The 25005-nt window shown below is 29.4% G+C and overlaps 7 protein-coding genes and 1 long non-coding RNA gene across 21 annotated transcripts; 4 read left to right on the top strand and 4 right to left on the bottom strand.

The window, feature by feature from the left end:
* Positions 1–41: 41 nt before the first annotated feature.
* Uba4 (Ubiquitin-like activating enzyme 4) lies at positions 42–3101 on the top strand. The gene is made up of 7 exons (XM_083040507.1): positions 42–172; positions 247–374; positions 510–768; positions 928–1141; positions 1846–2147; positions 2235–2702; positions 2791–3101. The coding sequence occupies exons 3-7, from the start codon at positions 579–581 to the stop codon at positions 2940–2942; spliced, it is 1326 nt and encodes a 441-aa protein (XP_082896633.1). The 5' UTR covers positions 42–172; positions 247–374; positions 510–578; the 3' UTR covers positions 2943–3101.
* Galt (Galactose-1-phosphate uridylyltransferase) lies at positions 2969–6318 on the bottom strand. The gene is made up of 8 exons (XM_083040513.1): positions 6221–6318; positions 5553–5709; positions 5008–5094; positions 4754–4923; positions 4141–4346; positions 3841–4069; positions 3440–3656; positions 2969–3361 (listed from the first exon to the last, which is right to left on the bottom strand). The coding sequence occupies exons 2-8, from the start codon at positions 5563–5565 to the stop codon at positions 3114–3116; spliced, it is 1170 nt and encodes a 389-aa protein (XP_082896639.1). The 5' UTR covers positions 5566–5709; positions 6221–6318; the 3' UTR covers positions 2969–3113.
* Positions 6319–6335: 17 nt separating this feature from the next.
* On the top strand, positions 6336–7751 carry Smd2 (small ribonucleoprotein particle protein SmD2). Its single transcript, XM_083040515.1, has 3 exons — positions 6336–6485; positions 6716–6971; positions 7581–7751. Coding segments are annotated over exons 1-3 (363 nt in total). The 5' UTR covers positions 6336–6483; the 3' UTR covers positions 7686–7751.
* Positions 7752–7852: 101 nt separating this feature from the next.
* LOC145937487 (proteasome subunit alpha type-6) lies at positions 7853–9196 on the bottom strand. The gene is made up of 5 exons (XM_083040514.1): positions 9034–9196; positions 8786–8880; positions 8548–8629; positions 8047–8476; positions 7853–7960 (listed from the first exon to the last, which is right to left on the bottom strand). The coding sequence occupies exons 1-5, from the start codon at positions 9107–9109 to the stop codon at positions 7903–7905; spliced, it is 741 nt and encodes a 246-aa protein (XP_082896640.1). The 5' UTR covers positions 9110–9196; the 3' UTR covers positions 7853–7902.
* Positions 9197–9630: 434 nt separating this feature from the next.
* On the top strand, positions 9631–13515 carry LOC145937344 (protein claret segregational). Of its 3 annotated transcripts, none has more exons than XM_083040333.1 (5): positions 9631–9971; positions 10627–11636; positions 11741–12038; positions 12550–12824; positions 12960–13514. In XM_083040333.1, exons 2-5 carry the CDS (start codon positions 10627–10629, stop codon positions 13381–13383), a joined length of 2007 nt encoding a protein of 668 aa, XP_082896459.1. In that variant the 5' UTR covers positions 9631–9971; the 3' UTR covers positions 13384–13514. The 3 variants fall into 3 exon arrangements, with proteins under 3 accessions (XP_082896459.1, XP_082896458.1, XP_082896457.1); XM_083040332.1 differs by having other exon boundaries at positions 9631–10061; XM_083040331.1 differs by lacking the exon at positions 9631–9971 and adding an exon at positions 10392–10442 and having other exon boundaries at positions 12960–13515.
* Positions 13516–14658: 1143 nt separating this feature from the next.
* Coa8 (Cytochrome c oxidase assembly factor 8) lies at positions 14659–15752 on the bottom strand. Of its 2 annotated transcripts, none has more exons than XM_083039972.1 (3): positions 15595–15751; positions 14990–15187; positions 14659–14912 (listed from the first exon to the last, which is right to left on the bottom strand). In XM_083039972.1, the coding sequence occupies exons 1-3, from the start codon at positions 15661–15663 to the stop codon at positions 14712–14714; spliced, it is 468 nt and encodes a 155-aa protein (XP_082896098.1). In that variant the 5' UTR covers positions 15664–15751; the 3' UTR covers positions 14659–14711. The 2 variants fall into 2 exon arrangements, with proteins under 2 accessions (XP_082896098.1, XP_082896097.1); XM_083039971.1 differs by having other exon boundaries at positions 14660–14912; positions 15583–15752.
* Positions 15753–15774: 22 nt separating this feature from the next.
* On the top strand, positions 15775–18616 carry LOC145937107 (uncharacterized). 3 transcript variants are annotated; one of them, XR_014425490.1, is made up of 5 exons: positions 15775–15876; positions 15943–16160; positions 16243–16452; positions 16531–16823; positions 18481–18616. It is a non-coding gene; the product is annotated as an uncharacterized LOC145937107 (long non-coding RNA). The 3 variants fall into 3 exon arrangements; XR_014425491.1 differs by lacking the exon at positions 18481–18616 and adding an exon at positions 17682–17813; XR_014425492.1 differs by lacking the exon at positions 18481–18616 and adding an exon at positions 16908–17227.
* Marf (Mitochondrial assembly regulatory factor) lies at positions 17637–24891 on the bottom strand. 9 transcript variants are annotated; one of them, XM_083039970.1, is made up of 14 exons: positions 24789–24891; positions 24239–24316; positions 23016–23100; positions 22805–22931; positions 21964–22357; positions 21524–21631; positions 20952–20972; positions 20116–20269; positions 19899–20052; positions 19476–19789; positions 19091–19386; positions 18434–18601; positions 18151–18347; positions 17637–17910 (listed from the first exon to the last, which is right to left on the bottom strand). In XM_083039970.1, exons 2-14 carry the CDS (start codon positions 24254–24256, stop codon positions 17706–17708), a joined length of 2241 nt encoding a protein of 746 aa, XP_082896096.1. In that variant the 5' UTR covers positions 24257–24316; positions 24789–24891; the 3' UTR covers positions 17637–17705. The 9 variants fall into 9 exon arrangements, with proteins under 9 accessions (XP_082896096.1, XP_082896095.1, XP_082896089.1 ...); XM_083039969.1 differs by having other exon boundaries at positions 24738–24885; XM_083039963.1 differs by having other exon boundaries at positions 23016–23322; positions 24789–24860.
* Positions 24892–25005: the final 114 nt, after the last annotated feature.

The following is a 25005-nucleotide window of genomic DNA, read 5'->3' as shown; positions in this document are numbered from 1 at the left end:
TGCTCCTATCTCGTCCCGTGCGCAGGAACCCCTGTCTTCCGCAGCCATCCATGCGCGTCGCGCGGCAGAGCAGGTTGCCGTCAGTCCGGCGCAGACGCGTGACATAAGTTTCGGACGTGCAAACTCGTCACTCGTCACGTCACGTCACTCGTGCATGTATCTATGGAATAGAGTCAGTTTTTCTCTTCTAATTAATATTTTTTCAAAATTACGTTTCGATAATAGTCTTTCTTTTTATTTTTGTAGGAATAAGTTCGAGGAAGTCAGCTGGGAGATTTAAAATAATTGCTGGTACTGATTGAACAAATGTCAACAAACACGTGCGAAGACGAGCTGGTAGCAGAAATCACAGAATTGCGCGCGTTGTGTTGCAGGTAAATAATACATCATACTAATAATAATACTAATACTAATACTAATAAATAATATAATAATAATACTAATAATACTAGTACATAATACTTTCTCAAAATTACGTTTTAATAATAACCTTTTTTTTATTTTTACAGGAATAAGTTCAAGGAAGTCAGCTGGGAGATTAAAAATATATGAATATTCTCTGGTACTGATTGGACAAAATGTCAACGAACACGTGCGAGGATGAGCTGGTAGCAGAAATCGCAGAATTGCGCGCGTTGTTGCACGCGAAGGAGGCTAAACTAGCACGTTTGCGAAGCGAGAGACAAGTCATGCAGGAGTACGGCTTGAACAATGACGAGATTTGCAGATACAGTCGACAGTTGTTTTTGACAGAGGTTGGCGTGCAAGGTGCGTTCTCAAGATTTTTCCTTGTAGCATAAAACATAAAGAAAAGTGTTATATTCAAGTTTCTTAGTACACTGTATTGTAATTTAAAATCTTGTGATGCATAAGTAATATAAGGATGTATTGTATGAGAAAAGTGTAATTCTCTTATTATGATTTCAGGTCAAAAGAAGATAAAAGATAGCTCTGTACTTATTGTAGGAGCTGGTGGTCTCGGTTGTCCAGCAGCGTTCTATCTAGCGTGTGCTGGTATTGGTCACATTGGCATAATCGATTATGATGATGTCGAGATTAATAATCTTCACAGACAATTATTGTACACGGAAGCAAACATTGGTACTGCCAAAGTAATTGCAGCAGCAGAAAGCATTAATCGGTATGATGATTTTACAAATTAAAATTGTGTATTGAAGTTATATTATTCAAGTTATTATAATTTTGAATAACAAAAACTTTAGAATTCTATAAATGCCATCAAGAATTGATTTAAAAATTAAAAAACTTAAAGATTAAATAGTTTAAAATCAGAGAACATGTGTATCTTTATTATCATTTATTTTACATAAAGTAATTGTAAAGTATATAAGTGCATTTCTTTTAAACTGCGAGCTTTTTTTGACCAATCTTGAATCGATTCTTTTATTACAAAAACACTAAAATATTAATAGATTTTAAGAGTTATGAGCTCTTTAAAATAAAAGAATTTTTAAAGAATAAATTTTAGAGACACAAATAATACTTATTAATTTTAAGTAGATTTTTGAAATAGAAACTTTAGTTGCAAAGATATATAATGTTGAAAATTATAAAATTACACATGATAAATTATTTTCGATATTTTACTTGAAGAAAAATTAATTAAAAAATCTACAGTTTGAAAGAAATATATTTGTAAAAGATATATATAATCTTATTTTTTTATTATTTGCACAATAATTAAACTTTTATATTCTGTTATTAAGTTATTCTATTTTTATACAGAAACATAAATAAGTTTCTTGCACATAGTAATTTATTCTTATGTTTTGATTGGAAAGAGATTTATATATATTTTTAATTATTTTTTAATTTTGTTTTCAGGTTAAATAGTTATATAAAAGTCACTCCATATAAAATCCAGTTAAATAGTAAAAATGCCTTGGATATCATAAAGAATTATGACATTGTAATAGATGGTACAGATAATGTAGCAACTCGTTATCTATTGAATGATGCGTGCATCTTGAGTGGGAAGCCATTAGTTTCTGGATCAGCGCTGAGATTTGAAGGTCACTTGACAGTATTTAATTACAACAACGGCCCTTGCTATCGATGCGTATTTCCTGAACCACCACCAGCAGAAACAGTAACAAACTGTGGAGATGCAGGTGTTCTTGGCGCAGGTAAAGGCTCTTATAACAGCAATCTTTTATTTCACGATTTAGATTTTAATTTTATTTTTTCTTGTATTTTTTATTATTGGATAACAGTTGTAGGAACAATTGGTGTATTGCAAGCGCTAGAAACATTAAAAATAATACTCGATATGCCTGACGTAATTTCCGGACGACTTTTGTTATTTGATGGTACAGAAACTAAATTCCACAATGTACGCTTGCGTCCAAAGAATGTGGATTGCGTGATTTGCGGACAACATCGTGTTATACATGAATTAATAGACTATGAAGAATTTTGTGGTGCAAAAGCGAATGACAAGGAGCCCGATTTAAATTTACTGAGGAAAGAAGAAAGAATGTCAGCTGAGGAATATAACGAGATTGTAAAAGTCGATTCAAACTCTCATATACTGATCGACGTACGGTCGCCTGAAGAATATGAAATTTGTCGTTTACAAGATTCCATCAACATTCCTTTTACGCAACTTGGCAAAGAGCATAATTTAAATCTAATAAGAAATAATATAGAAAAAGTTCAGGAAGAACATCGTCCAATAGATAGTAAGACATACTAATATTTATATTATTTTTCTTTTTAAAATTAGATTATTTTTATGATTAAGAATTAACTTTATATTTACTTTTTCAGTGTATATTCTGTGCAGACGCGGTAATGATTCACAAAAGGCTGTACAATACCTGAAAAACTTATTTACTAAAGATACCTTACGAATAAGGGACATAATTGGAGGTATTTATGCTTGGAGCAATAAAATTGATCCAAAGTTTCCTAAATATTAAAACTGTAAAAAAGTACAAAATACATGTAATGTTTGTATAAAAGATATATTTTTGTATTCAGTAATATATCTTCATCGAAATAATGCAATAATTTATATTACATTTGTACCCAGATTTTTACTTATAAGTGATTGGAAATATATATTTTATTTACATATATATATTATACATTTAATTAGAGTACGTTTCTATTTCTTCAGTAGTTAGACTAGTTTCTGGATGTTTATAGTGAGAATCTGGTAAGCTCCTTAATTTTTCTGCTGCTTGTTCTGGCGTTAAATCTCTCTGTGCTTGAGCCAAGAGTTCATAACCGACCATGTGTTTCTTTATCGTGGCAGATCGTAACAGAGGTGGTAGATATATTCCGTGAAAGGTCCAATATGGATAATCGTGATTAAGATATGGACCCGTTGGAGCGCCTTTAATTACAAATCAATGAATCATATATAATAACATATAAATAATGAAAATAATATGTGATAATAGTTATTTTTTACCATGCCATCCCATTGAATATGGAAAAGAGCATTGGAAGAGATTATCGTATTTAGTGCATAATCTCTTCATCATGATAGATAGAGATTCCTGTTGACTGTCTGACAAGTCTTGCATTCTAGTAACTTGCTTCTTTGGTAGTATCATAGTTTCATATGGCCAAACTGCCCAGAACGGTACTACGACTATCCAATCACGATTCTCGATTACAATCCGATCCTGCAAATAATAATAGTTTACGTAATATAGTTAGAGTTACACAAAATTATAATGAATGCATAAATCGTTGGTATTAAATCTTTTATATCAAATATATATTTATAATAAATATCTATTATAAATATATATTTATTATTAATTTATTATAAATTTATAATAAATCTATTTATAATAATTCTAATACCTTTTTTAGGACCTCTTTTTGCATGTAATCGATAAGAAGAGGTTTCTTGTTACGTTCATAATAATCGCTGAGATATTTATCTTTAATTCTAGCTTCGTTCGGTAAAAAGGAACTGGCCCATATCTGACAATGAGGGTGTGCATTGCTGCAGCCCATCAGAGCACCTCTATTTTCAAACACCTGAACCCAAGTCCACTTCTCGCCCAATTCGAGCATCTCAACAATCCACCTGTCACATTCTTCAATGTTCATTTCTCGAAGCGAAATATTCTAGTGCATATCTACTGACGTCACTCATACCGTTTGACCACTTCCTTGATCTCCTGAGTCTTCATCAACGCTATTGTTACATTCGACTTTGGATGAAAGCACATCACTTTACAGGTACCTTTGGCAGATCCCATTTGAAACAATTCATCCTCCATTTTCGGTGGATCTGGTACTGATTCCAGTAAAGCAGGAAAATCATTCACAAACGAAAATGTGTTTTGATACATTGGAGTTATCTGCAACACGAGATAGTAATCCTAAATTATCTAATAGCAATAGAAAGATAAAATGTGGTGTAGCTGTAATATTAAAAGATTTTGAGAAATTGATTATTAATTTACTGAACAAATTATCTAAAGAACAAAGGATTTTATTAGGAAATTGATAAGATTTCCACTATTATATTAGATTGTTGAATTTTAGATCATGAATTAATTAAATCTATTCTGTGCTAAAGATTTCTTAAAATGGAAAGTAGATTGATATAAACAGAATAGATGACAGCATCATATTGAAATATGAATATAATGAAATATTCTTCTATCAAAAATAGATTCAAAAAAGAATTCTAGTATTTCAATTATATTCAGAAATCATATAAAGAAGCAAAAAATACATTATTTATATATTCTAATTAACTGACCTGTCCACTAGCTCTGACATTTCCCGGGCAAAGTGGATTCTTGGGATCATAATCTGGGAGATCTTCATCTGCACTGGGTTCTATCTGTCCTCCCCAAGGTCGCTTCATACGATGCGGAGACACAAGTACCCATTCTCCTCTTAATGGATTATATCTTATATGCTGATGTTCTGCAAAGCAATTAATCATTAATAAAACTTATTAAAAATTGCAGGAAAATGCTATATGTATAAAAAGTTATATGTATAGCTAACCAGTTGGATCAAATGATGTAGGAGATCTTGTCTCTTCTGGATGTATGTTTTCTGTTCCATGTTTGGATTTGTCCAATGATTCATCACCTATTATATAAATTTACAAAATAGGTAATATATTCTTTCAGAATATTATCATTAATATTATCAGAATAAACTTGCAAATGAAATGTAACAAATTTAAATGTCAATTTGCATTAAAAGTGCAAAATTATATAACACCAGAATGTTATCATTTTGATCTGATTACATAATTCTTTCTCTGTGTTTTTTATAATATTGTATGTAATATTTTGCATTAGGCACAAGGCACAAGAGATGAAATTTTTTATATTTGTAATTTCAATTTTATCTAAAGAAAAACTAAATTTTTTCAATATAGAATATATTTATTCCTTTCTTTTCAGCAAATATATAGACTAATTTGAATCAAATTTATCCTTTCTAGACGATGCAACTCACATCATACAGAATAATAGAATATATATTGAGAAACTGATAACAGTAAGATTAAATATTTATTTATTTATAATAAACGCACTTACCTTTGGCCGACATTTATGCACAAAGTCTCGAACAAAGTCTTGAACTATTTGGTTGATACACCACACAAGTTCAGTGATTGATAAACTTATGTCGACATCGCGTTTATGTGAGTTGCATCTTCGTGCAGATAATTTCAGTTTCGCTGCTTACGTCAATCTATAAAAAAAAATAAAATTTGATTGAAATTATGTGTTACATAAACGATATAAACACACAAGTACGATATACATATACAATGTTTTGAGCGATTCTCTTGGAGACATTGAATGAAGAAAGCGATTACATGATTTTGTTATCATTACACTGTGTCTTTTGTAATGAAGATGATAATTAAATTCGTAGAATAATTGGTTAAAAATTAGTTTCTCGATATAAACACACAAGTACGATATACATATACAATGTTTTGAGCGATTCTCTTGGAGATATTGAATGAAGAAAGCGATTACATGATTTTGTTATCATTACACTGTGTCTTTTGTAATGAAGATGATAATTAAATTCGTAGAATAATTTGTTAAAAATTAGTTTCTCGAGGTTAAAAAATTTGTCGAAAAGAAATTGTAAAATATCTCGCTTGTATCAATAATTTATTACATTCTGCATGATTATGTGTATTTAATTAATGTACATAATAATTCAGTAATTATATAATAGAATATTTTACTTATTAGCAAATTTAATTATCATTATATTATTTATTTTTGCGATGCACTAAACAATGATTTTACCACCAAAAAATGTATGTTTTTGGTTACGTAATTCTAGCTTTTCATGTGTAGATGGCACTATTAAAGAGACCGGCTGTCAGAAAGAGATAGAAGACCGTAATAATCGTTTGATATTGGTACACAATAATAATTTGTGACCGAAAATCCAACAAAGAAAAAACAGAGGAAGTAGCAAAATCCACTTAATAATCTATACAAAATGTAAGTGTCTATTTTACATCCATTTTACAATTCGATTCGAATTCTAATTCATTTTTAGCGTTATTATAATATGAAACATAACCTTAGTTACTGCGCAATTTGTACACATAAATATACATTTTATCGTTTCGTTTTATTCATATATATAATTTAAATATATTGACAAAAAAACACTGAAAAATCTTTTAACACTATTATTTGAGGTGTAATATAAATGTTTTTTGTAACAGGTCTGCTCTAACTAAACCAAAATCTGAAATGACGCCGGAGGAACTGGCGAAGAGGGAGGAAGAAGAATTTAACACTGGGCCTCTCTCGGTTTTAACACAGTCTGTGAAGAATAATACTCAAGTATTGATAAATTGCAGAAATAATAAGAAATTGTTGGGACGAGTAAAGGCATTTGACAGACATTGCAACATGGTATTGGAAAATGTCAAGGAAATGTGGACGGAACTTCCACGCACAGGAAAAGGCAAGAAAAAGGTACGTCTAATAATCATGAATGTATTTTTAGAAACACTGAGATTTCACAAAACTAACTTTATTATCAAGCAATTTAAGAATTTTATAGGAATTTATTTATTCAGTAATTACAAAATATATTGGATAATCAATTATATATATATATATATATATACATATATATATATATATATGTTTTATATGATTATGCTTTTTTAATACTTTGAAATTATCAGCTCTCAGTATTTAATACTGTAAATAATCAGTTTTTGAATTCAAAAGAAAAAATATAATTCAATTAAGTTAATTTAATTAAATAAATTTTAGTGTAATAGAAAATAGATATATTTAGGATTTTATTTAACAAATTAAAAGTTTAAACACAAAGAAATTGACTGAGCAAATACATATAATTAAACTGTTATTAATTTTTTTATAAAAAATTAAATTTTTTCTATATTTAGTCTATATTTTCTAAATTATTTCTTATTAGGTATAATATGATTAAGTAATCTTTTGTATCTATATATACTGAATATTAATATCAATATCTGATACACTATCACTTGCATTATGCTTATTGTTAGAGTAATATTATTGACGAATATTAATAAAAATATCTACAAACAGGCAAAACCAGTAAACAAAGACAGATTTATTCCAAAAATGTTTCTACGTGGAGATTCTGTCATCTTAGTTCTAAGAAATCCATTGGCAACTGCAGCGGGAAAGTAATATATTAAGGACAATTTTAATATTAATGCTGTAATAAAAAAGAATAAAATTTGTATACAACCGCGAGTGTGTTATTTATTAAAGCGCTTGACACACTTCTTTGTACACAAAAAAAATCCTTAATATATTTCATTCATAATTTATTAATATTAGTAGAAAAAAATATGTGATAAGCAAGACACACTGTTTTATTTCTTATGAATTGTATACAAGATTATCAATCCTTCTCAGCAATTGCAGTTAAATGTTTATCGATCTCTTGCTCAGTCAGAACCCTGTAACAAAAATTATTAAACATGAGTACACACTAAGAATATAAGAAATATTTAATAATGAAAGCTAAAAATTATACATAAATTACCGAAATTTGGGATGATCCTTCGCTACAACTCCCACTTCAATTTCAGTTGGCTTAAAGTCTACAGATAAAACAGTAGATAGACAAGTAATAGCTAGTTGTATAGTTTCGTCGTAATCATAATTCTGTTTCTTCTTCAGCTTCTTTTCGAGATAAGAGTTAGCTTCAGTTTGTTTCGACCCTACGGAGATAGCTCTGTAGCCGCAGAAATAACCGGCCGGATCAGCTTTATAGATGCACGGACCCTTTTCCTTGTCGTACGCGATGAGCATCATGGAACATCCGAGTGGTCGCATCTCTGCATTCTGCGTGTAAACCTGACTGATGTCGGCGACACGCTGACACAAAGCGTCCACCGGTATCTCATAGCCGTACTTGTATTTGAAGTGAGCTGCTTCGTATCGAGCGCGTTGTACTTGGGACTTGCTGTCGGCTGTGGAACAAGAATCAAAGGATTAAGCACAGAATTAAATATACAATCATATACAAGTTATCGAAACTCACCTATCATACCAGTCATAACACAGCCGATATTCTCGGTCAGTTGGAATACATGAGTGACACTGGAGGCATCGAGTAACTTGTCCTACAAGGAGAGAGTCGCAATGAATATTATCGTATCTCTAAATTGAGGTGGTTATTAAAAGAGATTTTGAATTGATGTATCCTGGATTCCGAAGGAAAGTGTCAACTGCGAAGAGATTCTTTCTAATAAAGTGGAGTCTCTTGTAGGTTAACTTACAGGCACTTTCTTCTGTGTCGCGAATACGACAGTGTTGGCTCCTTTAACAGCCACGGACGTCAGGCCGCCTTGATTGATAGCTTTGAAAGCATATTCTGCGAAAATTTCAAAAAAAGATACATACATAAACACGAAAAGGCAGATCACGCCGAGTCATCGGGGGTGACATAAAAATAATGAAGCGAACACGATAAAGCTGTGTAATAAATATGATGAGGCGTCGTCTAGTCTATCTCTGCGATTCTTACCTACTTGATAAAGCCGACCTTCCGGCGAAAATATCGTTATGTGCCTGTCAAAACCAGCACTGCTGCCGCGCGACATATTTACTGATACAGGAATCGACAATTTACTCCGCGATTCGACGTGAAAACGTCAAATCATGTAAGCAAGCCAGGTCTGTTCATTTTAGATGCACCTCTGGACTCGGGTTCTTCGCGCATGCGCGGCGCTGTGACGTCATGCAGCGCGTACAGTGATTATCTCTTTTTATTTTATCTCATTATTTAATAATAATATATATTGTTATTAAATAATAATAATGAGATATTAATATAAAAAGAGATAATAATGATAATTATTAAATAATAATAATATATTATTATTAAATAATGAGATATTAATATAAAGAGATAATAATAATATATATATATATATATATATAACTGTATTTATATGTCATAAGTATACTTTAGCTCACTTTCTTTATTAATTTTTAAAATATATATATATATATTTTTTTTTTTTTTTCAGATAAAATCATAAATTTATCGCGCATGAGCGAAAAACCATTCGTCTGAAAATCTCTGTCCACCAGCCAATCGAAACGTTGGATAAATGAAAGATCGCCTTAAAAGTCTGGCAACAGTCCCTGAAGACATTTATTGGTCGGTCTTTCGTATCCGATACACGATTCGTCGAGTGATAAATGAACGACTCTGCAGTTTCTCTGATAGGTCGTGATTTTTCATACACGGTTAAATTCAAGTTCAAACAAGGCAGATGCTGTTTAACCGCCTTTGCACCGAGACTTTACGAGGGTGGAACCGTCGTACGTTTCTGTTATCCGCGAGTCTCTGTTCTCCGTGCAACGACCCTTTTTGCGAGAATTTTATTCTCCTTTTACGAGAAAACGGCATCGTCGATTCGTGCGAAAATAAAACACGACATGTCGCGCGCACATTAGGTAATAATTTGCGTATGGTTAACAGTAGGATTGTTTTTGAGTTGCTGCGATTATGAAGGAGTGATATTGTGTTATTGTGAGCTATACGAGGTTTGTTTTGTTTCTTTTTTTTTAATTAGTTACTACATTAAACATTATTCTCTTCGTATATATATATATTTTGTGAAATACACATGGTACTTAATTTTTAATATGACATTGTTCAACAGATAGAATAAAATCGCAGCAGTATTGTTGCAACTCGATTGAATTTTTTCTAAAATATAGCTTTTACTCTTTGCATGATTTATATTTAATTTGAATGCATGTGTACAATATGAACCATAGATAATGTGTCGGTATATAAGACAATTATATTTGGACAGTGTGATTATACCCTAACAGCACACATATCCGAAAGTTCAGAGGACATCTGGAGGACATCCCAACATCATGTCCCTTGAACGTCTTTGGGATATGTGTGCTGTTAGGGTATAGAAACAATTTTTTAGAATCCTATAATATGCATGCCTTACTCGGTGTTTGCGTTATAAATTTATTTTAATTAATTATTTCAAAGATATATAGGTAAAAAATAGGTATATGCATTACGCTAAGAGTATATATTTGACATTCTTTTTTTTTTAATACTCAAACTATTTCTATTGTTTGATAGATGGAATCTCGCTTACCAAGACCAAAGTTTACATTAACAAAAACGATTTCTACGATGGATGTAAATATAAATACTAAAAGCAACAATGATAAAATGATTAAAGAGGAAAACAATAATCCATCATCATCATCGATGTCAACATTGACTGTAAAATCAGAAATAGTGCCAGCAAGCTCTCTCTTTACAAAGTCTACGAAAGAGAATAAACCATCAGTTTCTCTAGTTCGTTCAAAAACAATATCCACAATCACACGACCGAACAATATAAAGGCTGTAAAACGAGTAGCCACTACTGTGACACATGCGGAACTACCAAAAAAACAATTTGTTAAACCTTCTGTTACTAGCAAAGCAATAGCAAACAAACCAAGTGCTAAAACATTGACTAATAATACAGCAAACAAAGTGAACAAAGTAATACAGAATAATACGGATAACAAACCAAAAAAATGGGATCTGAAAGGTCGTTTGGCAGAATCGAATGATAAATTATTAGTTGCACAGCAAAAAAATAAAGACATAGAATCAAAGTATAGTGTACTGCAAGAATTGGTAAATACTTTAAAAGCTAGCGAGACTACATGCAGAACTAAAGCGGAAAAACTTGAAGATTCAAACAATACTTTAACTAATGAACTTCAGACTTTACAAGCAGAATTATCAACGCTGCAAAAGCAGCAGGAAGATTTGACAAAACGTTTTAAAGAGTCAGAAGAATTGTGTACAAGCATTACTTGCACATTGAACGAATTTCAAGAGAAATGTGAGACACAAGAGGTAATAATTTCAGAACACACTACACAATTGACAACTTTGAAAACTGACTTGGAATTAAAAAATAAGCAAATTGAGCATCTGAGTACTGTGAAGGAACAATTACAAGCATTGACTTATAACATGGACAAAGAATGTAGAATACTACACAATACTATACAAGAATTGAAAGGCAACATCAGAGTATTCTGTAGAGTTCGTCCCAGAACTCCAAAGGAAGTCGAGCAGATGAAAGCGTAAGTAAACTTTTAAAAATGTATTTTGCTTTGTAGTTAATATATTTCTAACTTGATCCACAGATGTGAATAAAGTTATTGTCTGCGTTATTGATTGTTTACAGGTTGTGTAGCATAAACTTTACAGACGAATGCACTATTGAGGTAGGCAAACTGGATGGATCAGATGCAGTAAGCTATAATGGGAAACTACGAGGAATAAAGCAAGAATTTACATTTGATAAAGTGTTTCCTCCCAATGCATCACAAAAAGATGTTTTTGAAGAGTTATCTCTTTTAGTACAATCAGCTCTCGAAGGATATAATGTTTGCGTATTTGCTTATGGTCAGACTGGTTCTGGCAAGACATATACTATGGAAGGAGAATGTGAATTGGAGACTGAAGGCATGATACCTAGAACAGTATGTATATTTTTATATACTTATAGTGAATGTTATTAGAAATTATTAGATCATATCCTAATTTATACATACAATTTTACAAAAATCGAGAAGGAAAACAGGCTGATGAGAACTAGACGTATAAAACAGCGCGAATAATTATCTTTAAAAAAAATTATTTAATTCAACTTTTGGTTTCTTTTCAGATCATATTCAGTAACTGTTAAGAAAATCATTCATATCATATACAAAAAACATTACAGAAATGAATATTGAATACATATATGATATAAAGTTTTCTGGCTTACAATTAGATTATCCTGTTTTTCTTCTTTTTTTTTTACATTATTTATTAGATCCTTTTTTTATTTTTATACAAATTTACATTGCAGTTGTGTGTTTTGAACATAGGTTTTTTTTCTCAAAGAAAGAAAGATTCAAAAATTATAAAATATTTTTTTTATAAATACAATCTAAATTTGTGTGCAATTAATTGTTTTTCTACGAGAATTAAACTTATATATAATTTTAGGTGCGTCACATATTCAAAGAAATGAAACAGTTCGAACTTCTTGGTTGGGAATATCGAATAGAAGCAAGTTTCCTGGAAATTTACAATGAACATATCATTGATCTTCTTGATTCCGAGCCAAAATCGCATGAAATACGAATGGTTGATAGCGAAAGTTCGGATTTATATGTCAGCAATCTTCAGATACAAGAAATACACAGCCCGGAGGAATTGCATGACTGTCTTCGAATCGCACAATGTAATCGAGCTGTTGCTGCTACTCAATCAAATGAGCGGTAAGTTATATTCGTATTGTAGTTCAAGTTGCAGCAAAAAGCTACAAAATACAAAGCACGAAACAGCGTTTTTAGCTTCTCTCAGATTATAATATAATATTAAGAAATGTAACATTTGTGTAATTTATTTTTTAGATCGTCCAGATCACATTCAGTAACAAGAATACAATTGATTGGCACACATAGTACAAAAGAGGAGGTATCGATAGGAAATTTGAATTTAGTTGACTTAGCTGGATCTGAACGTTTGAAGAATGAAGAAGCTGCCAGGACTACAGAAACGAAAAATATTAATAAATCCTTAGCAAATCTTGGTAATGTTATTTTAGCACTTTTGAAGAAACAGGAACATATTCCTTATAGAAATTCCAAATTGACTCATTTGCTTATGCCTTCTTTGGGAGGCAATTCGAAAACTTTGATGTTACTAAATATATCACCGTTAGACGAGTGTTATAACGAGACATTAAATTCATTGAGATTTGCTAGCAATGTCAATAATTGCAAAACTGGAAATATTAAACGAAGTCGCATGCTTTTATATAATACATCGAACTGAATTTAAAAATGTTAGTTTTGATTAAAAAATAGTTTGGTTACACTTTTTATTTTCAATTCATAACTTTTTATATATGATTGACATTTCTTTCTTATGATAATTATGATTAATGTAAAATAATTTAAGGAAATATATGTATTCTTATGCAAGAAATTAGTGTAGCAAAATAACAATAAAAAGTCATCTTTTATACACTAATAATGGTATAATATGAATTGAATGAAGAGAGATATATTAATAGATATAATAATATTTTTAGTTTAATTTAAATACATGTATGTATGTGTATATATATATATATATCTCTCTTCATTCAATTCATATTATTATACCATTATTAGTGTATAAAAGATGACTTTTTATTGTCATTTTGCTACACTAATTTCTTGCATAAGAATACATATATTTCCTTAAATTTTGTTTTGGCATCAAAACATTTTGTTTGAAATTCTGAATTTTATAGAGATCTTGCTAATATTTCAACAATTATCTTTTAATTTTTATGTTTTATAATAATTTTCCATTCTTGAGTTAAATTGTACACTTAGCGTCATTAATGGAATTCTGATTTAATCAGTCGTTTATTTACTTTAGGACTATCATTTCATTTGGTAATGATCTGAGTTTCTAATTCATATTCTAATAATTGTCATAAGACTATCTAGTATCTTGTTATATATTTGCTTTATATAAGACAATCTTTTGTAAACTATAGACTAAATATCGATTATATAATATAGATAAAAGAAAAAGATTGTAACAAATTTATTTGATGATTGTTTATTCAAAGAATTGTGAGATACACTAATAGATATAATAATATTTAGTTTAATTTAGACACATGTATGTATGTGATCAAAAATATGAAACATATCGATATTGATATTGGCATCAAAACTTTGTTTGAAATTCTGAATTTCACAGAGATCTTGCTAATATTTCAATAATTATCTTTTAATTTTCATATTTTATAATAATCTTTCTTGAGTTAAATTGTACATTTAGCATCATTAATGGAATTCTGATTTAATCAGTCATGAATTATTTATTTTAGAAGTAGGTCTATCATTTGGTAATGATCTAAGCTTCTAATTCATATTCTACTAATAATTGTCATAAAACTATCTAGTATCTTGTTATATGCTTGCTTTATACAAGACAATTTTTATATAATTCACTAATATAAACTAAAGACTAAATATAGATAAAAAAAAAGAAAGAGAAAAATTGTAACAAATTTCATTGATAATTGTTTATTCAAAAAGTTTCAACATATAATTTATAAATGTTTAGTTATGTACAAGTGTCATTTAATTAATTATAAAAATTTATTTAATTTTAAGCTTAGATATTTTTGCTGCTATTCCATAAAACAAAATTTTAATATTTCTTTTATACCACGCTAGGTTGTAACTGAAATGAGACTGCCAATTTTTATCTAAAAATTGTTTATAAAATACTGACATGTCGTCTGCAGTTAATTCTTTCTTCCCTTGTATTCTCAATAATTCTTGAAATTGTTTACGTTCCTGAAATTTCATTTAATATTAAGTCTAATATATATTAAGCCTAATATATAATTATAAAAAAATTGTAGAATTTGTACCTTGATGAAATTAGTATTATGTTTGATCCAGAATTCCTGATGCCATTGTTGAGTCTCTTCCCTGAGATCTATATATTTCTTTCCAAAGTAAGTTTCTTTCGCAGAGCGAGCAAATAAAACAGGTCTCAGGTTTGAAACTGGATCAGGAGGACCAATTAGATCGTGAATTTGTTGACTGTTGTTCACTTTATCTGTTTTCTAACAAAGATATCCAGATAAATATATAGGATACAGATCTTACTTTTATTTTCATGAACAGAGTAAAATGATAATTAACATAGTTATCATTCTCGATTAATCGTTTTTCATTATTTCATTATACTCGTGAAATTTAATAATAATCTATTACAATAATGACCTATTAAAAGTGACATGTTTTGATTAAGAAACTTGTCATAAAAATCGAATAAGCAATATCATGAAATAAAAATTGTACTTGTGATATAAATTTTTCAAACTTTATTTTACATAGAGACATAAGACATTTTGAATTTTGTCGAAATCACAGAAATGAAAAATTAAACGTTTACAGCCCAATAATACATAAAAATAGATACGTAAAATTTCATCGAGATTCATGAAGAAATATTTACCGTATTATTTACCGTACTAAATAATCGGCATAATTCCGCAAAATATTTGAGGCGATAGTTGCAACATTGCGATACAAGCATTTTTTTACAGAATTTTATCACAGTTGATCATATCTCTCCGAAAAAAAGTTATTTCATCGCCATGGATGGAACCATGTTTTGTCACGTGATTAAGGCAATAGCACACACTTTCCGTAACCTTAAACATAACATAAGGATTTGACCAATCGCGTTGCTTGATTCATTTGACATGCAACCAATGACATTGACATGAATAATCTATTGATATTTGAGGTGAGACCGCTAAACTGAATAATTACCTTTTTTTCTTTTGAAAATTAATTATTTTTTCATTCGCAGACTGAAAAAGAATGAAGGAAAAGTTTGCGAATCTTGCGGAAGATGTGAGAGTTTTGAAGCTGTCCTAATTCGTCGAGGACATTGTTATTCATCATGTAGAACAATACATCTTTCAAAGCTACGTTGTTGAACCAATTACTATTGTGTCACGAATGTACTAGAGCAGATCTATAAAATTGCCTTTAATATATTCTGCAATTCAGACAACTCTTCTCAAGGTAAATAGTTATCTTAATGTAATCACTTTGTGATTTATCCAATACTTATGAGATATATACAGAAATATATGTTTTAAAACAGATATATCGGTTCATCGGAGATCCAGTGCATTGGTTGTATTCAGGGAGTTGACAACTGTTAGCCAAATAATTGTTTATATGTTTCACAAGACAAATAGAAAACTAATTGAGTTGAAATTATTGGAGAGACTTGTAGGAAATGCACTCATATCATTAATTCATATTTGTATCAAGAATCATGCAACACAATAACATTTGATTATAATGAGAGGTACAAATGTCTATATCTATATATTTATATTTATTTTATCTATAAAAACGTGTGTTTGCATGCTATACTTTTTTCCAGAATATTTCGAGTCGTAACCTGCGGTGAATGATTTCCGAATTTGCCTGGAAAGAATGGAAGATCCTGGTTAAGAATTTCTTAAGGAGATACGTTACTTGGAATTGTTGGAGATGTTTCGGAAAAAATCTGTTGCATTACTGCGAAGTTATGCCGAAGGACGTTTACGATTCGAAAAGGATAGGCGGAACATCCACTCCGATACCAGTTATAATTTGCAGAGGGAATTCTTTCTCACATCCGCGTTTATACTGTCGACGCAATTCTGGCCGCCATAAATATAATAAAGAATTTAGGTATGTATGCGCGTTTCTTTTCATACATTGTATTTTGATAATATTCCTCTATATATGTCTCGTTCCTTTTAATTTGTATAATAGAATAAAATTGGATCCACAAGTATAGCATAAAGATAATAAAATTATTACTCTATAATTAACCACATTTATTTATAGTTTTACAATTAACATACATTCTCTTCGGCAAATACAATCTAATAAGAAGATAAAGTTATATCACTTGATTCTTTCAATCGAATAAGATTTGTATCTCGGCAATAGATCTAAAATAAGCTCGATTGATTTATCAAACTAATTCAATAGAATAAACAATAAACATTTAATAATCTTCGATGTAAACTTTGATATAATCAAATTCCAAAAGGATAAAGTATACATGTACTAAATCTGCCCTTAATTTATTTCCTGTGTGACATAATCGATTATACATATGGAATTATTATAGCTTTCTATTGTAAAAGAAATTGTTACTATCAACAACAATAAGTTATTTAACAAAATCCATTATAAGAAATTGATTTTATGTGTATATTTTAAGACTAGAGTTTTTGTTAGGTAGAAACATTCCTTTAGGAGACTATGTGTCCGATATTATATCATTGTACATTTAAATAACAACTGTTCAACTCTATAAATGTTGTCTAATATAAAAATTTTCAAAGAAATACGAGAATTAGACAACTGTTCTAAGCTCTAAACGTACGATGAGAATACAAATCTATATATATATGCATGTAAATTGCCGTTAATTGTCACGTATAGTGTTAATTATCACTTTTTTAGAATAAGAAACGAATAATTAAATTTAAATTATTTTCGCATATAAGTGTTTCTAAATTCTTAATACATTTGCAGATTTGTACAAAATAGATCGTTTACTTAATTCAAAGGCTTTAAATATGCTGCATCAAATGTTTCGAGTTCATTTATTAAAAAGTTGGCCTCATTTCGAAGATGCTTTGCCTTGGATGCTGCCTTCTCTAGATTAGCTAAAGTATTCGCTATAGTTTTAAGTTCGGTGTCCATTTCGGACGTTGCTTCATCTACTAAATGACAGAGTCGCGCAAATGTGCTGGAGAGCTCCCTATAAAATCATACCAGATATTATTATTGGAAAGACATCTATATTATACAATTATAAAAATATAAATGTAAAGACTACTTCATATAATAAAATTTTGACAATTAGTTGAGGAGACTATTGAGAAAAATTATCACACACAAGTTTCTATTCTGAATAATTAATATATAACTATACCAGAGAAATCAAAATTCTATTAGTTATAATAACATACATCATATATTCATAATTATTACAACTTACTGTTGCACTTGGTGACTGCAATTTGCAGAAGTAAGGTCTACAATCAATCGCAGTTTCTTCGTAGCATGCCCAACGTATTGTCGTTTAAACTCGCGTTCCTTCGCATTATTAGTCCACGTTAGACGTTCATAGAGATATAAAGCACCATATACCGCACCAGTTATTGCAATTAACCTCCAGCCTACTGTTTTTAACATCTAAGAAAAAAAAGGATTTTTATAAAAAAAATTTTTCATTTTTTTTATGTACAGAAAAATCTATTTTTAGATAAAATTGTACATACAAAACCAGCAATAATAAGACCACCCATTGTACCCTGTGATGTTACAGATGCAATTGCTATACGAGTAGCTAGAGACCATTCATCAGATCTTGGCGGAAAGTTTGGCGTACTTGAAATAAATTTTAAGGAATCCGTACTTTCTGCGGGTGATGCAATACATGGTGGAATCTGCAAGGAACATAATTATTTTCCTTTATTTCTTTTATAAAACATGATGTAAGAAAATTATCTCTATTATTTGTAACAACATATTTATATAAGTACCTCACTAAGTACATTAGTTTCTTTAATTTACGAATTCCTGGTCAATTTGAATCGATTTTCTTTTAAGCACATTGTCGAGAAGGACATTATCACAACTTTATAAGCATGTATACTTTTTTTATAATTAAATTTGTTATATATATATGTATGTGTGTGTAATTAAAAACTCTTTTTAACTTAAAATTCCATCAAAATGAAATCTACTTTAAATTAATTGAAGATTTTTTTATTTTGAGATTTATTCTCTGAAATTTAATATTTTTTATAACTATTTATAACTAGTTATATGTCTTTCTCGTAAATCGATTCAATTCGATAAAAAAATCCATAATTAAAAAAAAAGTATTTAGAAATATTTTATGCATTGTTCATTTTACTATTGAATTGTTCTACCTCTTGCGGGTAATTAGCAATAGCTAATTTGTGGCTCTGTTTTCCTGCAAATCTATTAATTAATGCCGTAAAACCCCAGGAGAAACGAAATTCTAACTCCTCGTGGAAATCCGCGCATAGATTATCGCAATTTAATCGATATAATATTTCGAATGGCTCTCGTCGTGGTAAAATGTTAAGCGACATTTGTCTCTTGTTTTCTGGCAATAAACTTGCCATTCTCTCGGTCATTTCTCGCTGCGAATGTTCCATATTCAATTGTAAAGCAGTGCTAAGTCTAGCTCGTAAATTTGATCCTAAAATATAAAACATTTTCATTGTGACAATGAGATATATATCATCAGATTATATCATGTCATGAAATAAATATGTAGCTAAAAATTACCCAATCCATTTTCTACGTGTGAATGAAGTTCTCGCTTAAACACGTTTAGAACAAGTGGTTCAGGATGAAATGGAACGCTAAATTCATCCACTAGAACGTATAATCGTCGAATTTCTTCGCTTAAAGCTTTAGAGACTCTTTGCTCCACATCTTCAACTATATGATGAATTTTATCCTTCATTTCTTGAGTTAACAGCATCAATTGTTGTTCGGTGAAATTCAACCTGTCATGAACTTCTTTCTTAATATTCAACTGTTCGTTTCGCATTTTTTGTGTTCGATCCAATATTTCATCTAACGTTTGACGTATTTCGCTGCAATAAATATTAGAAACAAATCAATTTACATTTTTAGCATAATAATTGCATAAATACTTGCAGAATATTTAAAAAATTATACATGTGTAGAATAATATTTTCTTACGTTGCGATATGTTTACCACGTTGAGAGTGCTGTTCAAATTTGGTCTTTACCGCAGACTTTGAGATACATTCTTCAAATTTCCTTTCGAAATCTTGAAACTCGAAATATCGATTTTGGAAACCTTCTGCCAGTGCACCATCTATATAAGTTACATCTGAATTAGAAAAAATGTTTTTTAAACTTAAGAAAATATGTAATAAATAGCAATAGCACTTACTATGAGCAGGTTGACCACGTTGTTCTTGCATACGAGCTTGAAGAGTTTCTTTCGCAGAAATAAAAAAAACCTTTTCCTCAGCATCCTTTGGACTATAAACTTTTAACTCCCTTGATAAAAAGTCAATAGCTCGCTCCTGATGTTGTGCTCTTACCTACGCATAAAAAATATATAAATATAAATGACAACTTTAAATATGTATCATCCAAATCATTGTACAAAATGCATTCAATCGTGATAAGCATATTGACAAAACTGTACAATTGTATAATTTGGTGCGTTTTTAGCATTTGTACTTAGTGCAAGAAATCACAGTTATTATTGAAATTTCAATATATCTAATACATTGAATTTAGAAAGACATGTATTTTTTTCTCAATTTTTTTTTATTATAATATATAAAGCTTCTAAAGTTAAGAGAGTTTTCAATGTTTGACTTCCTGCATACAAATAAGAGATAAAAATAAAGATAATTAGTGTACATTTATGAGAAAATAAAACATTTTATACATAATGTTTCCCATTTTTAAGTGCATTTATTCCTTAATGACAGATTCTTTAAATTATTCAAAGTCGATTTTTCCACAGTCAAAGAAGATCAGTTTTACATCTTATTTCAATTTCTAAAATTTAATTCATAAAGACATTTTTTTTCTTTTTCAATCCAAAAATTGTTGGCGACATTTTTGCTGAGGAAAAATCACTTTGAATTTGATTTAAGAATGTATCGTTAAAAAATAATATGCAAAAAGAGAGATATCCTAAAAATCTGTATTGTAAAGCAGGTAAGCATCATTTTTTTTTGGATAAGCAACAATTCTTATAAATAAACTTACCTCCTTTTGTTCTTTGACCAGCTAAAGAATAGAGAAGAATTCAAATTTCTATTCAAATTCTAATATGTACCAGATTATATATTCAATGTGTATTCTATACATTTAAGTTATTGTATATATACATCTCTAATATATATTTAGACGCACTCACACACACACACACAAACATATATACATAAATCGTACATTTTTTAAATTTATGTAGAAAAATTTATATTAAAAATTTTAATTTAGATCTTTTATTTATTTTATATTTTATATTATATTTGATATATTCCTTAATTGTGCAATAAGAAACACTTAGAGGACTGATTTGATATAAAACTTCTCATTTATCAAATATAAATCAATAGTAAAAATCTTATATTTTAAATTTAATCGTTATAAAAAGCGTAATTTATTTTTTCTGTTTAATATATTTAAAAGCCGAGAATTATATTAGTTAGTATATCTTTCAGAATTTTATTATATCAAATAAACATTGATAGTAGTTTATGCATTAAGTATGTATGTTGTAATGGTTATAACTTTTTTATTTTCTATATTAGTTAGTACTTCATAAATGTACATACCTGGTCAAAAAATTCTGGTTCAGAAGCAGAGGCGTCCCATCGATTATTTAGAATAAATATATTCGGTTTTGATAATTTTGTCGAAACTTTATGAAAGAAATTTTTTTCCTAGAAGAAAGGAAAAAAAATAATTAATTCTCTGAGATTTATTATACAGTACTGATTATTAAATGACAATATCATTGTGTAAGACAGATGTAAAGGAATTTATCTATGCCTGTCTAAAAAATTACGAATTTCTAAAAGGAGCATATTAAATAATTGTTAAATCGAAGAAATATGTTGATAATAAAATAAAATAAAATAAAGTAAATATATATATATTTTCAACTTTTATGATTTTTTCCAAAATAATTTTTCTTTTGTATATATAAATATCATTTTTTTGGTCAGATATACTATAGCAAATATTATGTTTGTTACAGAGATATTAAACTTACCGTGACCATCAAAGTGGATTCAGCGTTTGCTACTAAGACAAAAACATCAGCGTCTAAACAATGTTTATCGATCCATTCATCAAGATTTGGAGTTACATCTACTCCTGGACTATCGACAAATACTACGTCATCTCGTAGCAATAAACATTTCTCCTTTGGCCAAAATATTCTTACTAAATGGCTCTCGCACAATTTCTCTTTACAAAGAGCGTGACCCAACTGTCCGACAGATTGAACTGGCTGTTTCTCGGTGGAGCCTTCTGTTATGAGGTACGATTCTCCATTTTCTGAACCTTCAACTTGCAGGAAACAGTTTGTGGTGTGTCCTATGCCACTTGGTAAAATTTTATCGCGTAGCATAGCATTAATGACTGTACTTTTTCCATTACTTGTTCTACAAAACATATAAATATAGCGATAAATTATTTTAATATCGCTAGTAGATTAATCAAAGGATCAGTATTAAAAATAATCGACCAAACTAGCACAAATTTTTACACTTTATTATAAGTTACTTTATTAAAAGCTACTTATGGTCGAAACGTCGTAACTTTTAATAAAGTGTAAAAATTTGTGCTAGTTTGGTCGATTATTTTTAATACTGATCCTTTGATATAAATATAGATTAGATATCCTCCATTTATTTAAAAATTGTATTGTGACTCACAAGAAAAAAAATTTGCTCAGTTTCCATGAGAATAATATTTTATATTTTATATAAGATAAAACAGATTAATAAATTTTTAATTTTACATTTTATACAAGATAATCAGATTTTATATAAGATAAACAGAATAATGAGATAAATTATAACGAGATATTATTTAATGTAATTGCTCACCTGCCAAAAAAGGCAACTTTCATATGATCCCTTCTTAGGACATCTTTTATTCCGCGCACTTTGTCAATGTAATCTTTGACCTTCACTGCTGCTTCCGCTGTTACAATATCACGATCATTTTGTAATACTGTAATAAAATTAATACTAATTAGATGAATGATTATATTATGATTAGACATCTCTTACATTTCTCAATTTTCTGTTTACTTACATGTCATAAATTCCACGGTTTCTTCCACATATTTTTCTATATCCACAAATATATCGTTTATCCTTTTCTTCGCCTTCACAAAAATCTGCAGAGGAGAATTATCAGTTCTAACATCTGATGATCGAAGTTGGCTGTCCCCTCCAATCATGGACGATTGTACAAGTGTACGATTGATATAGGCAGCCATTGCTTTTTTTTATATTTCTATTATAAACGTGATGTATTTGGCAAAAATAATAAAAAAGTACGGTGCAGTTTGTGGATAGGCAGTACGTCGGTACACAGTGCACACAGCATGCGGGATCAACTGAAATCATAAAAAGCAGGAGTTACATATTTTCTAATCAGCTTGAGGGCTACAATATTTGATGTGTACTGACAAAATCAAGAGATATGATGTGGATAATTATTGATAAATAATTATAGGATATATCTCTAGCTAACTGTATTTCTTTTTTTAAATGGAATATAAAATGTAATAAAAAAATATAATGTTGATTATATTTTCAGAGTGATATCCTCTGCGTATACATTTGATACAAAGTGCAAAACTAACTCTGTTAATAAAATATTAAAAAGAAGATAATAAAATAAATGAAAAATTAATAAGACAATAAAGGTGCAACATAATTGCTTTAAAAAACACCAAATTTTATATATAATATACATTTGCCTTATATATATATTTATATATATAGCAGATGTGTATATATATTCACAAGCACTAACAGATTAATTAAACATACATGTTTTTAAATTTCCTTTCTATTCAGTTCTTTTGCAATATAATCAAAAAATATGAAAAGAGAGTTCTATTACATGTAGGGTGTATCACCTGTGTGTTTATGATTAGTGTCATTTGTAATTATAGAATTATGACAAAATGAGGCAGAATAAAATAATCTTTTTTCTATACACATTTTAAATTTTTATATTAATTTATCATATCAGTTAAATATTATCAATGTAATTTTAGTTATTGCAATTTAATCATTTACTGATCACATATTACAATAGATTATATCCTGAGAAAATTTAATTGTATCAGATTAAATCATTTAGTAAAAAGAAAATTGACAGCACAAGATTTCTATCAAGAAAACTTCCTATACGGATTGAAGAAAGCTGTAATTTTCAATAATTCTGGAACACCCCGCATGTTTTTAATAATAAACAAATATATGCATACAAGCAATACACGTGTTAAATAGAAACAGTGCAACCTTTTTATCTTTAGTCATTGATGAATCCGTAGAGTAAATCTATATAATTATTTGAACGTTGTCCTGTGTCCAAATTTGCTAAAACAATTCATACACGTTTATTATTAGAATTTGAAGAATTTGTTGCTACAAATTATATTTATTAACATTGATTTGTCCCTTATTTTTCAGATACACTTTGGACACGGATCTTTTCTTGTTATTTCCAATTTATATCGTCAATTTAAATTACTTGAACGTACTTGAAATCTACAAAACACGTGACGAGATTTATCTCTTTTAAAAATATGCAAGAAAGTAAAGGATGCATTATATCGATGATTTTACATTAAACCATATATATAGATCGTTCTCGTTTCAACATAAAAAATCTCATACTTTTGTTAATTGAATACTTGAAATATTGCGTAGCAGAATATCTAAAAATTCTTCCGCACCGTCTCTAACCTCTGCCCGAAAAATCGCAAAAATATCCTCGCGCAAATAAAAAGATATATACCAATTTTCATTCGGACGGTAACATATGATTGTAGTGGTGCAGTTGTCATACCGTAAAGACAGTAGTGCGTCAAATGACGAACAGTAATTCATGATTATTATGGATAATAAAAACTTTAATATCGGATTAGAATTAAATATCTTCAACCATATACATATATATAATAAATAGTATATAGAGGGTGAACTCGCACCAAAAAAAGTGACAGGAGCGTAAAGGCTCGTGTACGAAACTTGGTCGGCCAATCAGAGCGCGAGAGTGGAAACGT

The sequence above is a fragment of the Prenolepis imparis genome, unplaced genomic scaffold (assembly GCF_030444845.1).
Source record: "Prenolepis imparis isolate NDT839.2.m4 unplaced genomic scaffold, iyPreImpa1.0 SCAF_6, whole genome shotgun sequence".
NCBI lineage: Eukaryota > Metazoa > Arthropoda > Insecta > Hymenoptera > Formicidae > Prenolepis > Prenolepis imparis.
This window is presented reverse-complemented; position numbering and strand designations above follow the sequence as displayed.

Coding starts and splice junctions, on each gene's coding strand:
- Uba4 (XM_083040507.1), top strand. CDS start 579: ATGTCAACGAACACGTGCGAGGATGAGCTGGTAGCAGAAATCGCAGAA. Junction 1,142..1,845: donor GCAGCAGAAAGCATTAATCG/GTATGATGATTT, acceptor TTTTGTTTTCAG/GTTAAATAGTTATATAAAAG. Junction 2,703..2,790: donor AGAACATCGTCCAATAGATA/GTAAGACATACT, acceptor TTACTTTTTCAG/TGTATATTCTGTGCAGACGC.
- Galt (XM_083040513.1), bottom strand. Junction 4,347..4,753: donor ATGTCAGAGCTAGTGGACAG/GTCAGTTAATTA, acceptor CTCGTGTTGCAG/ATAACTCCAATGTATCAAAA. Junction 3,362..3,439: donor ATATTCAATGGGATGGCATG/GTAAAAAATAAC, acceptor TTGTAATTAAAG/GCGCTCCAACGGGTCCATAT.
- Smd2 (XM_083040515.1), top strand. Junction 6,972..7,580: donor CAGGAAAAGGCAAGAAAAAG/GTACGTCTAATA, acceptor ATCTACAAACAG/GCAAAACCAGTAAACAAAGA.
- LOC145937487 (XM_083040514.1), bottom strand. CDS start 9,109: ATGTCGCGCGGCAGCAGTGCTGGTTTTGACAGGCACATAACGATATTT. Junction 8,881..9,033: donor AGGTCGGCTTTATCAAGTAG/GTAAGAATCGCA, acceptor AAATTTTCGCAG/AATATGCTTTCAAAGCTATC. Junction 8,477..8,547: donor TGTTATGACTGGTATGATAG/GTGAGTTTCGAT, acceptor CTTGTTCCACAG/CCGACAGCAAGTCCCAAGTA.
- LOC145937344 (XM_083040331.1), top strand. CDS start 10,404: ATGTCCCTTGAACGTCTTTGGGATATGTGTGCTGTTAGG. Junction 12,039..12,549: donor AAGGCATGATACCTAGAACA/GTATGTATATTT, acceptor ATATAATTTTAG/GTGCGTCACATATTCAAAGA. Junction 12,825..12,959: donor GCTACTCAATCAAATGAGCG/GTAAGTTATATT, acceptor TTTATTTTTTAG/ATCGTCCAGATCACATTCAG.
- Coa8 (XM_083039971.1), bottom strand. CDS start 15,663: ATGCTTGTATCGCAATGTTGCAACTATCGCCTCAAATATTTTGCGGAA. Junction 15,188..15,582: donor TTAGTACGGTAAATAATACG/GTAAATATTTCT, acceptor TATCTTTGTTAG/AAAACAGATAAAGTGAACAA. Junction 14,913..14,989: donor ATAATACTAATTTCATCAAG/GTACAAATTCTA, acceptor ATGAAATTTCAG/GAACGTAAACAATTTCAAGA.
- Marf (XM_083039961.1), bottom strand. CDS start 23,202: ATGGCTGCCTATATCAATCGTACACTTGTACAATCGTCCATGATTGGA. Junction 20,973..21,523: donor AACCAGAATTTTTTGACCAG/GTATGTACATTT, acceptor TCTATTCTTTAG/CTGGTCAAAGAACAAAAGGA. Junction 17,911..18,150: donor TGCAGTCACCAAGTGCAACA/GTAAGTTGTAAT, acceptor ATGATTTTATAG/GGAGCTCTCCAGCACATTTG.